General features: G+C 43.1%; 1 protein-coding gene across 3 annotated transcripts in view; it reads left to right on the forward strand.

The window, feature by feature from the left end:
- The window catches only part of LOC137545751 (E3 ubiquitin-protein ligase TRIM39-like), a 33,719-nt gene extending 17,211 nt beyond the window's left edge, over positions 1 to 16,508 (forward strand). For all 3 annotated transcript variants that reach the window (XM_068267331.1, XM_068267334.1, XM_068267332.1), the window contains exons 5-8: positions 1,351 to 1,373; positions 4,975 to 5,046; positions 13,191 to 13,270; positions 13,360 to 16,508. In XM_068267331.1, coding sequence (XP_068123432.1) covers positions 1,351 to 1,373; positions 4,975 to 5,046; positions 13,191 to 13,270; positions 13,360 to 13,892 — 708 coding nt within the window. In that variant the 3' untranslated portion in view covers positions 13,893 to 16,508. The remainder of the gene's footprint in view (positions 1 to 1,350; positions 1,374 to 4,974; positions 5,047 to 13,190; positions 13,271 to 13,359) is intronic.
- Positions 16,509 to 16,779: the final 271 nt, after the last annotated feature.

The raw sequence follows: 16,779 nt of genomic DNA on the forward strand, positions 1-16,779 counted from the left end.
GGACACTTAAAGAGACTCCGTAACAAAAATTGCATCCTGTTTTTTATCATCCTACAAGTTCCAAAAGCTATTCTACTGTGTTCTGGCTTACTGCAGCACTTTGTATTATCACAGTCTCTGTAATAAATCAATGTATCTTTCCCCTGTCAGACTTGTCAGCCTGTGTCTGGAAGGCTGCCAAGTTCTTCAGTGTTGTGGTTCTGCTATGCACTCCCCCCTCAGGGGGGAAAGAAACACACAAATGATCTCTTGAGATTCAAAAGGAAGGCTGTATACAGCCTGCTTGTGTATGGATGTATTTTCTATGTGTGGACATACTGTACATCAACCTACTTCCTGTTTTGGTGGCCATTTTGTTTGTTTATAAACAAACTTTTTAAAACTGTTTTTAACCACTTTTAATGCGGCGGGGAGCGGTGAAATTGTGACAGAGGGTAATAGGAGATGTCCCCTAACACACTGGTATGTTTACTTTTGTGCGATTTTAACAATACAGATTCTCTTTATGGCTGCAAAAAAAGAGTTTTACTCACCTGGGGCTTCCACCAGCCCCCTGCAGCTGTCCGGTGTCCACGCAGCATCGCTCCGATCCTCCTGTCCCTGCCAGCAGCTACTTCCGTTGAGTAAAACTTTTTTTTTTTTTGCAGCCTTAAAGCGGACCCAAACCAAACATTTTTTTAATTAAAAATATTTAGTTGCACCACTCTGACACATACAAAGATAAATAAACACTCCTTCAAGCCTATGAGCATTACAGTGCATGCTTTCCACCCTTCTCTTTTCATAGCTATGGTTATACTGGGGGCAGCCATTAGCAATTTCTCCATTGCCGGACACCATCTACTCTACCAGTTTGCCGGAAAAATCCCGGCAATTTGAAAGGAAGGGAGGGGTTCCTCCAATAAATGTAAAATATTTTTTATTTGTCATCATGCAGCTGAAAAAAGGCTGCTATTTATTATTATAATTTAGAAAATAGATTTTATTTTTGAAATCTTGTATTTTTAATTTGGGTCCACTTTAAGGGATCCTTTAAGTGTGTGGGTGAGAGAGATAGAGAGAGGTTTGTTCTCCAACCTGCATATTAAGCCTGCCTCCATGCTTCAGTACCTTTGATACTTCTCTTAATTCACCTGCATTCCAAGGCAGTTGCCATAACATTTTCAGACCTAAGTTTTTGATTGAAATTTTAGGGATTGCACACATGTCCTCTCCTGCTGTTAGAGTATACACTATAGTTTTAAAGGAACATAATTGGTTCAAAATAAATGCGGTTGTCTTTTTGCCTTTATGCTTGGTAAATGTATTAATCTTTACATTAAAACCTTTTTTATCTCTCATCCTTTTCAGGAGTGGAAAATCTCTACACTCAGGTAAAAAGTTTTACTTGTATGGGGCTTATGATTTCCAAACCTCTTAAGAGCAATGAACGTTTCTTTTACTAACCTTTAACCTCAGAATTAAGTCAGTCAAATTCAAGCCTTGCCTTCAGATAATTTCATAGCTCCTGTACCAATTACTTTTCATACTTGTCCAATAATACCCTCCTGACCACATTTAATGATGTACTGATGTCTTCCTCATGCATAATTTCTTCCTGTGCATGATTCCAGGCCTACTGTAGAGCTGCTCCCACTTTGTTGAACGCTCTCAATCCCACGCTCATGAACTTTCTCACTACCTTCCTCTTTAACTCTCTTACGTATCCTAAGTTTACCCCGTTTAACAAATTCTAGAAGTATCTCAGAATCTATTCTTTAAACTACCTTACCTACATTTCTCAAGCCATCATATAGGACACCATACCTCAAAATTCTAGCTAGGGCATATTTTTAGGGTAGGTCTTATCTTCAGGGAAAGAGGGTAGGAGAGTGGTGCTCCACCTCCTCCTGGGGTAACACTAAAACCAAGGACTTTATAAAAGCCCCCTCCACCCCCTTCATCCTCAGTTTTACTTGTGTTACTGCAGAGGAAACACCTAGAGGGCAAGGCTCCCATTTTTAGCTTTTTTGTCCCTCCACCATCCCGTGGTTAATTTGGAGGGAGACCTGTATGCACATCTCCTGGCCGCCTCTGTCTTATAATCATGCAGCTGGAACTCACTATTACCTGTGGCAGCTTGGCATATTAAAGGGCTTCCCCGCGTGTACTCACTCTGTCAGACAGATTGTAAACAAGGGCAGCGGTTGACAGGCCAGCTTGAGAGTGTACGGCTTCTTCCGGCGTCTGTACAGGCCAGAGGGGTGACGTCAGCAGCCGCACTATTGCTGGATTTTGTAGCTGAAATGTAGCCAGCTGAGCGCGTGGTCTCTCCAGCGTCTTATGTGTGGCTGCGAGTGAATGAGGGAACGATCGCAGCTGCACTGGTCTCATTGCAGGGGGGCGTGCCAGAGAATATTTAAGGCCGGAAGTGCTGTATCTGGCGTCCCTCCTGTGTTTGCAGCGATGGAAACTGCATCAACCTCGCTGGCTCCTGGAAGTCATGGGGAAAGAAAAACTACTAAGCAGTCCTAGACTGCTACCAGATGGGGTGAGAACATGACTGGTTTTATCTCATGTGCTCCAAGAGGTTTATAGTGACTGCATGTCTTTTTTTTTCCCTGTTTTCTGACAGATTAATTCTGATAGCAAAGCAGTGGAAAATCCCTGTTACAAGAGGTGTCCTCAGTACAATACAAAGTTAGCATTAGAGTACGAAAAGATTTTGTGTCCGTTATGTACTGACACAATGATTGCAGCAGAATCATCCAATATTTTTAAACGTGTAATGCATTCTGTTAAAAAAAATGAAATGCAAGAGACAAACAATGTCAAGCGATCTATTGTGCTTGCTGTTACTCCTGACCTTCCAGAACCTTCCCACCTAGAGTACACCATTAGTATGCAACACTCACTGCACAGGGCTAATAAGCCTCACAAAGGCACAAGTGTGCTCATTGCAGTAGAACAGGTGCAATAAGAACTAATGCATCTCACAATACAAATAATGGAAGCAAACTTATGCATTACACATTATTCAACTTATTTTAGGGGACCTTACCCTTCTCTTATTGAGAGAGATGCCAGTTCCACGCTGCGAAGCATGTTTGCAGGGACGCCGCCTGCAGGCTTCTCTCGGGGTCCCCACTCTAAACTAAGTTTAAAATCACCCATTGATTTGGGAACATGTTAGCAACATTGACTTGGGAGCAGCAGGCCATATAAAGGGGAAGGGGTGCTGCATGGGCAGCGCCCCAGGTACTCTCACCGCCTGGGGACACCGCCTCAGTACACCATTAGGCCAAGGTGCAGCTTCAGAAATTTTGGGCAGCATGCCCACAGGATGACTGCGGGGGGCTGTAAGAATCCCCAAGTAAGTTAAACTGCTTTTTTTTAAGACTTAAGTACCGTATATACTCGCATACTAGCCGAATTTTTGACCCCCAAAAAGGGGGCCAAAAGTTGGGGGGTCGGCTTGTATGCGAGTCATGATGGTCCCCCGTCCCCCCCCCCCTCCGCTGGTCCGCGGGTCCCCCGCTCCCCCCGTGGCCACCGCCGCTGCTATTACCTGCCCGCATCTTCTATTGCCCTCTCCGTGCTTGTAAACATTCACAGCAGCGCGCCTGGCGCTGCTACTGTGACGAGGCAGGAAAGAGCGCGGCTTCCTGTTATTATGGGAACCGCTCTTTCCTGGCTCGCCGCTCGTCACAGTAGCAGCGCCAGGCGCGCTGCTGTGAATGTTTACAAGCACAGAGAGGGGAATAGAAGATGCGGGCAGGTAATAGCAGCGGTGGTGGGGGCGACTATACTACCTACACTGGGCACTTTACTAGCTATACTGAGCGCTATACTGAGCACTATACTAGCTAAACTGGGGCACTTTACTAGCTATACTGAGCACTATACTAGCTATACTGAGCACTGTACTAGGTAAACTGGGGCACTTTACTAGCTATACTAGCTATACTGAGCACTATACTAGCTATACTGAGCACTATACTAGCTAAACTGGGGCACTATACTAGCTATACTGAGCACTATACTAGCTATACTGAGCACTGTACTAGGTAAACTGGGGCACTTTACTAGCTATACTAGCTATACTGAGCACTATACTAGCTATACTGAGCACTATACTAGCTATACTGAGCACTATACTAGCTAAACTGGGGCACTATACTAGCTATACTGGGTACTATACTAGCTATACTGGGGCACTACCTACCCATACTGGGCACTTTACTAGTTATACTGGGACACACTAGGGGAATAAGGCGGCCAGCATTTCCTACCCCCGGCTTATATGGGGGTCAATCATTTTTCCCTGGTTTTTCAGGTAAAAGTTGGGGGGCGGCTCATATGCGGGTCGGCTAATATGCGAGTATATACAGTATCCCTTTAAGCTAGTACTGCTAGTTGCGATCATGTCAGCGAAGACGTTGGGTGATCTTCAAGCTCTATTAGTCAAACATCCATTACTTTCGTTTTTTCCTGACAGAGTAATTTTTAGATTGGATCCAAATAACTTCTGTGCTATCGGATTTCCACAGATCTCAGAATATCATCCTGCCTTCAATCTGCGCTAATCCTTCTTGCAAGAAGGAAGAAGAGTTTTGCTGTTTAGATGTTAGAAGAGCAATGCTCACTTATCTTGACAGAACTAGAGAGTTGAGGAAAACAAGCCAGTTGTTTGTATTGTTTTCTGGGAAGAACAGAGGGGTTAGCCTCAAATCAGACAATAGCCATATGGATTTGTCAGACTATAGCTTTAGCATATGAAGTTAAAAAGGTTATACCCATGCATGTTCAGGTTAAAGCTCATACCACCCTTTCCTATCCTATCCTACCCACAATTCTAGAGATATATTTTGTAGGGAGTGGATTTGTTTCAGGTGTTTTGGTGTTGGTCGCTCTCTTGTCTCGGTTTTACACTTACGTTTGTAAGAACTGAGGATGAAGGGGCAGAGAAGTCTTTTATAACATCCTTGTTTTTAGTCTTTCCTCAGGAGGAGGCGATGCACTACGCTCCTATGGAGTCCCACTGGATGTCAAGAAACACCATTACCGGTAAATCTAACAAGTGCTTTTTTTTCTCTGTCTTAACTCCTACTCTTTAAAACAGTACTATTCCCCCAAATTTTCCTTCTCTTAGTTTTCAAAGATGAATTTGGTTGAATCATCTTTTCTTCCTTTTTCATAATTTGTACGTGTTACTTATGTAAGGTCTTCATTTGCATCTCCTTTTTATTACACGTTGTTGTGTAATATGGTGACGCGAAGTAAGATTACAACGGCTGTAAGCATTACTTACATTTTTTGTTTTAATTAAACTCTGTATGAAATATCATTTTGTAGCTTATCCTGCTTTTTGTTGTTTTTTGTGTTTTTTGTTTTCAAAAGTTATTAGATGGCAAAATAACAATTTAATGCTGTTTAAAGAGAATCTGTATTGTTAAAATCACACAAAAGTAAACATACCAGTGTGTTAGGGGACATCTCCTATTACCCTCTGTCACAATTTCACTGCTCCCCGCCGCATTAAAAGTGGTTAAAAACTGTTTTAAAAAGTTTGTTTATAAACAAACAAAATGGCCACCAAAACAGGAAGTAGGTTGATGTACAGTATGTCCACACATAGAAAATACATCCATACACAAGCAGGCTGTATACAGCCTTCCTTTTGAATCTCAAGAGATCATTTGTGTGTTTCTTTCCCCCTGCATCTCTCATGCGCTGAAGTTTCAGGCTGCTCTTTTCTTCCTGCAAACAGCTTTGCCCTTGTCTAATTCCTCACTATGTAAAAGCCCAGCCAGCTCAGAGGACGATTTATCCAGCTTGTAAAAGATAAGAGAGAAGAGAGAAGCTGCTCTAATCTAAATAACACACAGGCAGTGTGCATAGAGAGGCCTGGAAGGGGGAGTTCATAGCAGAACCACAACACTGAAGAACTTGGCAGCCTTCCAGACACAGGCTGACAAGTCTGACAAGAGAGAGATAAGTTGATTTATTACAGAGACTGTGATAGTACAAAGTGCTGCAGTAAGCCAGAACACATTAGAATGGCTTTTGGAACTTGTAGGATGATAAAAAATGGGATGCAATTTTTGTTACGGAGTCTCTTTAATGCTATTAACGAAAAATCCTCTTATTGTAGACTTCAAAGGGACCTAGCCTAGTAGTTAACTATATTAGAAGTGTACTATATCAGAATTGGTCATACATTCATACAGGCTGGGTTCTCCAATGTTTCCCTTTTGTGTGAAGTTCAGTTAAAGTCATGTCTTAAAAGTTTTGATCACATGACCAAAGTGATCAGACATTCTGGGGGTTGGGCTGCTGCTTGGATTGGTAGGTTGAAGGCTCACTCTCTCTGACAAGTCTTCAGCTTATAGCAAGCACAGGATATGTGGCAGGAAGCAGACAGCTTTTGACAAGGGGCCTGATGCATGAAGCTGCGGTAAAATTGCCATAGGCAGGCAACGCACAGCAATCTTACCAGTACTAACCGCAGGGGAGTAGCGAGCATTACCCTATTAGCGCAACATGTGTTATGCAGCATGTTACCTTAGAAACGCACACCAGTGTTCTGCCCAGGCTCTTTTAGCCGGGTGCTCCACCGGCTAGTTTTGGTGAGCACCCAGCTGCCATTGGCTCACTTCCTCCTATTCTGTAAGTAGAGTTGTGCAGAGAAGCATCGGCTCTGCATTCTCTCTTATTGGCCCACCCGGCTACTATTTCATGCCACCCGGCTGGAAAAGAATAATGGGGAGAACACTGCACACCTTACCCCAGTAACACGCAGAGCAATTTTACTGCTGCTTCATGCACTGGGCCCAAGGTGCTTTAAAAAAGTGATCTGACTTTGGCTTATTAGTGAGCTCATGCATGGACTTAAACAAACTCTCTAACTGAGTGCCTACATAGATTTAGGAAAACATTAGTGTCTGTAGTGGAGCTTTGACACACCAGGCAGTGTTAAACTTTCTAGTCATTCCTTTATTTTAACCTTGAGCCATAACAGAGTCTACACATGATTTGAGGTGTATGTTTTGCAAAGTCGTAGCTTATAAGCAAGAGGGGAAAGGGGGCATTGCTATATTTGCTTAATGTAGTGCACAACAGGGGAAGAGGTCCCCAAGGAGGTATAAAACTTAGTTAAAAACAACAAAAATTAGAATGAAAGAAGTGGCATAACTCTAGATGACACTGCATTATAGGCAAGGTCAGAGGCGCTCCAGGCTTGGCTATACTGCAGATACCGGCACTTCAATTGGCTTGAGGAAGTGGACATAGAACCACGAAACTCCTTGCCAGTGCATAATAATAATCTACCTTATTATTTAATCCAGTGTCGTCTAGAAATAACCCTCCTGTTTATTTCTAGTTATTAGTTAAGTGTTATTCCTCCTTGGATGCCCCTTCCCCCTTTGTGCAGTCATCTGACCTCCCTGTGTGGTGGGACCTGTGGAACACTGTGACCTCACCATAGTCAGTTCCATATTTTTCATAGAGCACGACCGCTCCCTAATTGTTGGGCATACCCGAGTGGAGACGGGGTTTTGAATCTCCACTTGCTTACCTGGTTGTTTGCCCTGTTTGCGGCCTTCCTTTGTGAGTATCATTTTCTTGCACCTTTTCGCCACATTTGTTCACATATTACGCTGTTGGGCTCCAGCTGCCTCTGTGCTTTAAGGTGTCAGAGCACCTCACCCTCACTTGTATAATGAAGTGCATAACTGTACATATATGGTGAGGAATGCCTGAAGATGCTCCTCTGTCAATGACCACTGCAGGTGGGAGGTGGAGTGTGGCACGGGGACTGGCCCAAACCTTCGACACTCCTTCATTCTGATACAAGGCTCCCCTGTTAGCTTCCAGAGACGGCCATGCAGATCAGCACTGGAAAGCCACTATTGTCAGAATTACTTACTGCAGACCCTTTCTTGTCTGCCTCACACTTCTAGATACTGTGAATGAAGGGGATCCTATCATAAATTTGCCAGGAATGGCCTCCGTAAAGTTACACCTTGTCTTTTCCCCTTTACTCCTTTGTTATCACGGCACATCTTTATTAACCTCCCTGGTACTATGATAATTTCTGGATTTTAGGGTCTAAAAGTGGTACAAATCTCCCTCCATGCTCCAGGTGGCGCTGTAACCTTGTAGTGAGGGTTGAGTGACCCTGTAGTTGTTACCATTCTGTTTATGCCTTGATAAAGGGGACCCACCGTGGCCTTGAAACATTATGTTGGTTGATTGAATGGACATGACTGCCATACTGGTCCTGCACCTCACAATCCTGTATGGTGTGCAACACTCTGTATGAAATTGTTGTAGTGAGATTGCTGTCTGTCACCATGGCGACAAGCGGTGTTCTCACCAGAGGAATCGAAATCCCAGGGGTTGCGAGTTAGAAACACGCTGCTGTGTCTCCCTATATTTTCCAGCAGCTACCTCAAGTCAGGCTAGGGATAAATGCCGCTAGCTTCCTTTTTCCACCTCGAGCCTGACTCTGGGTTACCGCTAAGGAGTTAACAAACCCACCCTCAATCCCCTAGCCTAGATGGTAAATTTTGTGTTTAAATGACTCTGTTTGCACACAACATACACACTGACCATATAGAGACTTCCACCTTCTGAGGTAAGTATCTGACTTGTTTTTTAAAGGGATCTCAGCACAAAATTTACAAACCTCCATTAAGCGGAGGATCTTTTATATATTTTATTAAATCACAGCTGAGTGGCCTTAAAATTGCTTTAGGCGTACTGTTAAACAGCCCCAAAACATGTGTTTTTTGAATACCGATGATTTTATTTACATAGTACTTACACACATTCTGCAGTGCTTTATAGACAACCTTATAAACAGTTGATGTCCCTAACTGCTGCTTGGCAATACTAGCCAGTAGACGGAAGTGGTATTCTGCTCGGAACCTCACTCTACCCAATAGTGCAGGATCCAGGTTGTTTAGGCCCACAATGTCAAGGAGTAAGAAGTGTGGTCCACACAATACCAGGTGAAGATAAAAATGTTCAATGAGGCATAAGTTATGCTAAAATCCAAACACCACATGCTCACATATTTCGGACATAACACCCTCCTTAATCATAGCATAGGATGCTATGCCATGATTAAGGACAGTGTTATGTCCGAAACATGTCAGTATGTGGTGTTTGGCTTTTAGCATGACTTATGCCTGATTGAATAAAGCATTTTTATCTTCACCTGGTATTGTGCGGACCACACTTCCTACTCCGCAATACTAGCCAGGGAGATGCCAGTAAACCAAGCCCCTCAAACCTAATAATGTGTCACCCGATTATAAACTAAACTCCTAATGTCTCCGCCTAGTCTCCCCCCTTACATGCGATGCAGTGAGCATTGTATCTATAGCTTTCCTCATTCCTGGCAGCCATCTCACTGTATTTGCAGCTCTGTACTCACTGCTAGAGGATCAGGCTTTGTTGTCATCTGACCGCAGTGAAGCCTGGACATTTAGTGACGAGTACAGAGCTACACGGGAAACCGGAAGATGGCTGCCAGGAACGAGGAGAGGTAACTGTAGACACAAGGCAGCTCAGAGTGCAAAACATGGTATTAGCTTCATTGAAGAAATACACACAGGAGTTCCTAACATGAAAATAGCTGGACTGACTGGAGGTGGGCCTCTTATTTACACAACCCTCCAGATATCCTCAAATTGAACACAGGTGGCCACCTCACACATCAAGATCTCACATAGCAGCTGCACAGCTCATATGAAAAATGTAGAGAAAAAGGGGCCTGTTCTAAGGAACAGTTCAATATCATAAAATGTCAGTCCTCCCATAAAGGCAACTATCAGTAGATCCCTGCTCTTAGTGGCAGTATTCACTTCCATCCTCGAGGACAAACAAAAAGATTCTCTAAGCAGATCAATCGCTGGTTACATCAGTAATGCGAAATAGCAGGTAGCCCAGTCAAAATAGCTGCAGAAGTGGGAGCACACATGCAGATACGCAGTCATTCCTCTTCTAGTGCTAATGCATACAGAGTGGCTACATCACCAGATAATGCCTGCAGTTAGTATTGCTTCAGCTCGGCGGCCTATGCATTGTTTGTGTCTCGCCGCTCATGTCGCTGAGGCTGCCTCCTTGCTTGCTGTGAATCCAGCCATCCAGTGAGATGGAATCTCCATAAGGGCTATGGCCCCCTGCAGCACTTTTAACCAGCGATGCATAAGATGTCGGCGCTTTATGAATACTATAAATAAAAAAAATGGTGCCTGTAGGTGTCTGCGGCAATGTCCGCGATCTACCCACTTACAACCTGTTGCTAAGCAGGGATCAGCAAAGGTTTCCGAGGCTCGTACCAACCGTGCCATCCAAGCTCCGCCCACCTACACATTTTGTCCAATCAGCCTTCGACCGGCCTGTGGCAGAATAAAGGCATTCTTGGTTTAAAGCAGAACTGAAATTAAAAAACAAAACAAAACTGTGTTTCACTTACCCAGGGCTTCTTCCAGCCCATTGAAGCCTTCCTGTCCCATGCCGGTCCTCCACCATCCTCCGTTTTCCCGCCGCCAGCTAGTTTCGGTACTGTCGTGTGCACGCGTATCTTTCAACGCATTCCCGCCTGAAATAGTGTCCTGCACTAATAGCCCAAGACACTATTGCGAAGAAAAATACGCATGGCCCGGGATGCGCAGTCACGGTTGCCGAGTCGACCGACCTGAAAGTAGCTGGCGGGTGGAGAACGGAGGACCGTGGGGGACCGGTACCGGATAGGAAGGCTGCATGGGGCTGGCAGAAGCCCCAGGTAAGTAAAACTATGTTTTTTGTTTTATTTCAGTTCAGCTTAAAAGTGTGGTCAGACAGTTTTACCTGTTTTCTCAGGTAAAAATGTTGAATTTTGAATTATACTCAAATTTAGTAGAAAAGGTATTTAAACTTGCCTCTAACTCAGCATTTCTCAACCTTTTTACCCTGGCGGAACCCTGCACATACTTTTTGGATCTCAAGGAACCCCTGAATTTATTTTGCTGGACTGAAGGCATGGTCTTTAAAAGCTGTGTGACTGTTTACTACCCCCTATTACAGTGGCCTTCATTATAATGGCCTCAATTCACTAAGATCATGCTGGTGATAATAAGGCAAGAGAAAAGTTACCACCACACATGGATGGTATTTTCAGTGTTAATTCACTAAATAAGCTTGCAGTTAATTTACAGCCTGTCTTTAACTTTAGAATTCTGTAGTTATTTTAAGGATTAAAATGTTAACTTTAGAGATCTCTCCTTAGCTTAAAGGAACTCTATTGAAGAATGTATTTTTGTGGCAACATTGGTAATGGATGTAAAAGCATTATAAATAAAGGACTCTACATATATTTTTCAAGAACCTGTTTTACAGTTTTCTATAGAAAGCAGCGGACAAAGGAATAGTCCACTTTTGTAGGTGCCGACGCTGTGGGTAAAAATGTGCTTCCCCCCACACACACTCACACGTTGTAACTCTTGCTAATACGCCTGCCAATAGGATGTAACAGGAGCCGAGAGCTTCTCTCCCCTTCTCGCCCTCCTGTCCTCTGTATTTCTGCTAATATGCCCATCAATAGGATGTAACAGGAGCGGAGAGCTTCTCCCCTCTTCTCTCGCTCCTGTCATAAATTTCTCTGAACACACTGTGTCCGCCACGTCATTGGAGGTATGCGGTTGCTACGGAATAGCAAACTAGGCAAAGAGGAGCAGAAACATTCCATTCTGCAGAGCAATTTGAACATGTTTTAGTACAGACAATGCGTTGCAGAATGGGACACTTCTGCCCTCCTTTGCATTAGTTTGCTTTTGCATATCAACCGAAAACACCCAATGACAGGGCAGACTCAGTGTGCACATAGAAGGTACAGTGCAGGAGCGAGAGAAGGAAGATAGCTCTCCCTCCTCTTACATACTATTGCCGGGAATAATAGCAATTTCTGCAGCAGCCACCTGAATTAAAACTCGCATTGAGGAGGGGGTGGGCAGCATAATAGGAGCGAGAGAGGTTGTCTCTCGTTCCTCAAACCTAACTGCGTGTTGGGAGAGAGGGTGGAGCCAGGATATACACTGTGCCGCTCAGATTTTACATCAGCGCCATCTCCTATGAAGGTGGACTGTTCCTCCGTCAATTTCTTCAGGGAATACTGACGTACAGGTACCTGGGATGTAAAAGGCATTATATAACACAAATACATGCTGAGTCCTTTATTTAAAGCGGAATATAACCCTGCATTTCAACTTTGCTCTAAAACATTATTTACAGTATATTATATGCAACCAGCATTTTTTTTTATTACACCAGCATTGGAAGGGTTACACAGGGCTTTAAAGTTCCTGGAGATTTCTGCAGACGCATAAGCTCAGATAGTTACATTTTGTTTACATAAATGTATCTAAGTGTTGAATGTTACACTCTTTGGCTGTCCTCCAGCTCAGTCAGAGAGAGTGAGTCACATTCAACACTTAGATACATTTATGTAAACAAAATGTAACTATCTGAGCTTCTTCTACAGAAATCTCCAGGAACTTTAAAGCCCTGTTTAACCCTTCCAATGCTGGTCTAGTAAAAAAAATGCTGGTTGCATATAATATACTGTAAATAATGTTTTAGAGCAAAGTTGAAATGCAGGGTTATATTCCGCTTTAAAATGCTTTTACATCCATTACTAATGTTAGCACAAAAATGATTTCTTTTATAGTGTTCCTTTAAAGACAGAAGAGTTAACTTTACTACATGCCTTATCACCGTGGTGATAACACTAGAAACAGCTCAGAAACGTTATTAAAGACAAGAGATAAGCTTAGTGAATTGAGGTCTCCATATTCTAGTGCTCTTTATTAATCTGCTCATTGTTATCTTGGATGCAATGCTTCTTTTTACAGTACCCCTTATTATAGTGTGCTCTCTATCTATCATACTTCCCCCAACCCCCACAATGGGGTAAAATGCCAAGGAACCCCTGCAGAGTACTCAAGGAACCCTGGTTGAGAAAGTCTGCTCTAACTGGTTAAGGGTTGCTATTGAATTATCGAAAAAGTGTGTTTTTGTGTAAACAGCACTGCTTTTTTAGCAGCAAATTTATTTTTTGGGGGGTTTTCTTTTTAGGTTTTTTTTTTTGTAATTTTTTTCACTTTGTTTTTTTCTTTTTAATAATTAATTTGGGTTAAATGGATGCTTTGCTTGCCTTTTAGACCTCCTGAAGGTTCACAGTCCAAATCACGCAGCCAAGATTGGTTATGTCCTACAATGGAGCTTCTAAAGAGCATAGCTGGTAAGAGTACTATATTACTTCCAAATGATGGCTTTCTTATACGTCACATGAATTCTTAATTTTGTGTTTGTTTTTTCATTTTTTTTTAGTTTCTTTATCCTTTGATCCTAAAACGGCCAATAAGAATATTGTAGTTGCCTACAACCAAAAATCCATCAGATACACAGAGGATCCTGCACATCCCTCTCCTTGTCCTGAGAGGTTTGACTCTAAACCTTGTGTTTTTGCCACCACTGGATTTCGATCAGGGAGACATTATTGGGAAGTGGATGTGGGTGGAGGAATATATTGGACTGTGGGAGTTGCCAGCCAGTCTGTGCAAAGAAAAGGGAAGTTTAGAATCAGCCCTCATGATGGAATATGGGCAATAGGTTTGCTTGGTATGTATACAGATCGCTACGTTGCTTTTACTAGTCCAGATATCTGCCTAAATCCCCAGGAACGCCCAGAAAAGATTGGGATCTATTTGAATTGTGTTGATGGAATGGTTTCTTTTTACGATGCCGTCCATCACGAACACCTTTACACTTTCGATGTAGACGTTCATGAGACAATGTTACCTTTTTTTTGTGTAGGTGCTTTAGGAACATTGCTGAGACTCAATGATATATGTGATTTTTAACATGTTCTCTTAGTTTTTACTTCTTTTTGTGTTTTCTATCTGCATAGTGTCTTACATTTCAACATTTTTAATCTGAAATCGATATATTTAGAGTTTTTAGCCAGTTAAATATAAAATATCTCTACATGTTCATCAGTTAAAAATTAGGCGTTCTACCTTCATGCCAAGACCAGAATTACATGGTTGGTTTACAACTTTAGAGACACAAAATAGCTTCATTACAGCTAACGGGAGAGTTTTGAGATGAGCGTTGATTGGCAGGTTAGTTTCATTAGATTAATATAGAGGTTAACCCAGGATGGAGAAAAAGAATCTTCAAAGTGTACCCGAGGTAAAATAAAAGAAAAAAAACAGATACTTGCCTAAGAAGAGGGAAGCCTATGCATCCTGCGGAGGTTTGCCATGTCCTCCTGGTTCTCACCATTGCCGTAACCAGAGCTACAGAACATTTCCATAAAAAGATTGCGACTGCGCTCCTCTTCATGCATGAGCACCGTCGTACTGCACCTGCTTGAGTACGTCTGCGCCTGCACAGTAAGTCGAAGCCGCTTGAGCTGCTCTGGCTTATTGTGCTGACACGGCCATACTGAAGTGGGTACAGTAAAGCCACACTTGTGCAGGAAGAGGAGCGTGACAGCAAACTTCCATAGGGTCCCAAACAGCAGCCTTAGGGGTAAGGAGGGTGCAGGAAGACTGGAGGATTCAGGGGATTCACTCTACCAAGGTAAGTATTTTTATTTTTTTAAGTTCTCCTTTGGTTTACGTTAAAGCAAACCTGTGAGGAGTGAAAAAAATCAAAATTATACCTAAGGCGGGAGCATTGAATGCCATCCCAGTCAGTAGCTGATACCCCCTTTCCCATGAGAAATCTTAACGTTTTTTCAAATAGATCATGGGGGACGTCTGTATAGCTGATATTGTGGTGAAACCCCTCTCACAGTGTTATGTCATTACCACGGTCATGACAGTTTCCTATCTGTGCATCTCATTGCATTGTGGGAAATAACTGCTGTTTCCAACTGCCAGGCAACCAGTATCTCCGTCTGTGTATGTGTATATCTATTAAAAAAAAAACCTTTTATCACATAGCATTGTTATGGGGTGTGGGTATAGATAATGGCAGTTGTTGCTGTCTAGTTTTTTTTTTCTTGTCTGCCAGTAGTAAAGATGATGACGTGCAGGCTGATTTTGGACCAAACAACACAAACGAATTACATGCCAATATCAACAATTTCTTGATCTCTCTTCTATTTTTATTTTTTATCTTCACACTGAATTCATATCTTCCCACCCCAACACACACCCACACACGCACACACTTCTATTTTTCGTTAAACTTTCTCTTCAAGCTCCAGAGGTTTCCCAAGTTCTTCTCACTCTTCCCAAGAACCTCTTCATGGGTGCATATCTGTCTGTGTAGGAGCACAACTGTGTTGCGCATGCACATAGGTGCTTCTGTCTTGGCTTAAAGCACCCTTTGGCCCTATAATTGACCTGAGGCATAGACTTTTGGAGGGGTTGTACCTTGGCCTTCTGGGGCCCAGCCACCATCAGAACCACTGTTTGTTATACACTAAGAGCACAACCACATCCAGTACTCCCTGGGCACCCGAGTGGAGTCGGGTTTATACATTTCCACCTGCTTGTAGTGGTTGGTTTCCCCACTTGCAACCTCCCCTAGTGAGTACCAATCTCCTTCGATTTATATCACTTTCCTTTATGTGACATATTTCACTATTGGGACTCCCGTTGTCTCTGTGCTTTTTCTTTTTAGGGTCCGGTCACCCTCTTTACTCACAGTTGCACATGCACGAGCATTGCTCAGTAGCACAAAGCCGGTTGTGCACAAAGGAAACAGCCATGCACAAGCAGCTTCCTGATACTGGCCATACACGGACCGCACTTGCGCACGTGCAGTATGGTTGTGCTCATACACAAACGGGAACATATCTGACAAGCACTCATTGGATATGCTAAGAGGTACCTAGTACTAGATTGGTGGGCTCGAAGAGGGTCCAAAATGCCTCTGGACTATTCAGAGGCTTCTTCTACTGAGGAAAATATAGAACTTACATTTAAAATATGTTACTGGCTTCAGGGCCCTTTGTAAAAGCAGAAGTGTGAAAACAAAGTTCCTGATCAAAGAAGAGGGGAAAATCATAGAGAATCATAGCATTTTCATACATAAATAGTTTCAGAGAAATTAAGGGCGAACTTTAACGTGAACCCGAGGCTGTATTAAAAAAAATTAGATCTTTACCTAAGATAGTTGCCATGTCCTCCAGGCCCCCACCGTTTCCATGCAAGAACCCCTGGAACATATCCAACAAGAAGTTGCCGGAACGTGGAGCTGAGTTCCCCATTGTTTGTGTACAAGCATGGCCATACTGCATCTGCGCGAGTACAACCTTGCCTGCGCATTAAGCCAAAGTGGCATCGCTTAGTGAGCAGGCACAGCGATACGGGCATTAACTTAAAGAGAAATCTTTCCTCTCCCTGATTTACATTCTGAAATGTATCAAGGGTGGCGACATCCAGGTGATCTGTGTGGAATGTTTGTTACTGAAAATCCTATGCATAGAGAGATATTGTTTGCTTGGCAGTTGGAAAAAGCCATCATTTCCCACAGTGCAGCGAGGTTCACAGACAGCAAACTGTTGGGACCATGGTTATGACATCACACTGTGGGAGGGCTTTCACCACAAGAGAAAAGGTTACGATTTCTGGTGGGAAAGTGGCATACGTATAAAATCACTGCTGGGAGACTTGTGTGCATGATACAGCTGATATATGGCTTATCCTTCTGCTGCACAAGTGCTGGCGGTGTTAAATACTATTCCCCTTCCAGGTCCACGTGGATAGTGGGAATGATGTAATTCGACTTACA

Source organism: Hyperolius riggenbachi, chromosome 2 (assembly GCF_040937935.1).
Source record: "Hyperolius riggenbachi isolate aHypRig1 chromosome 2, aHypRig1.pri, whole genome shotgun sequence".
In the NCBI taxonomy this organism is placed as follows: domain Eukaryota; kingdom Metazoa; phylum Chordata; class Amphibia; order Anura; family Hyperoliidae; genus Hyperolius; species Hyperolius riggenbachi.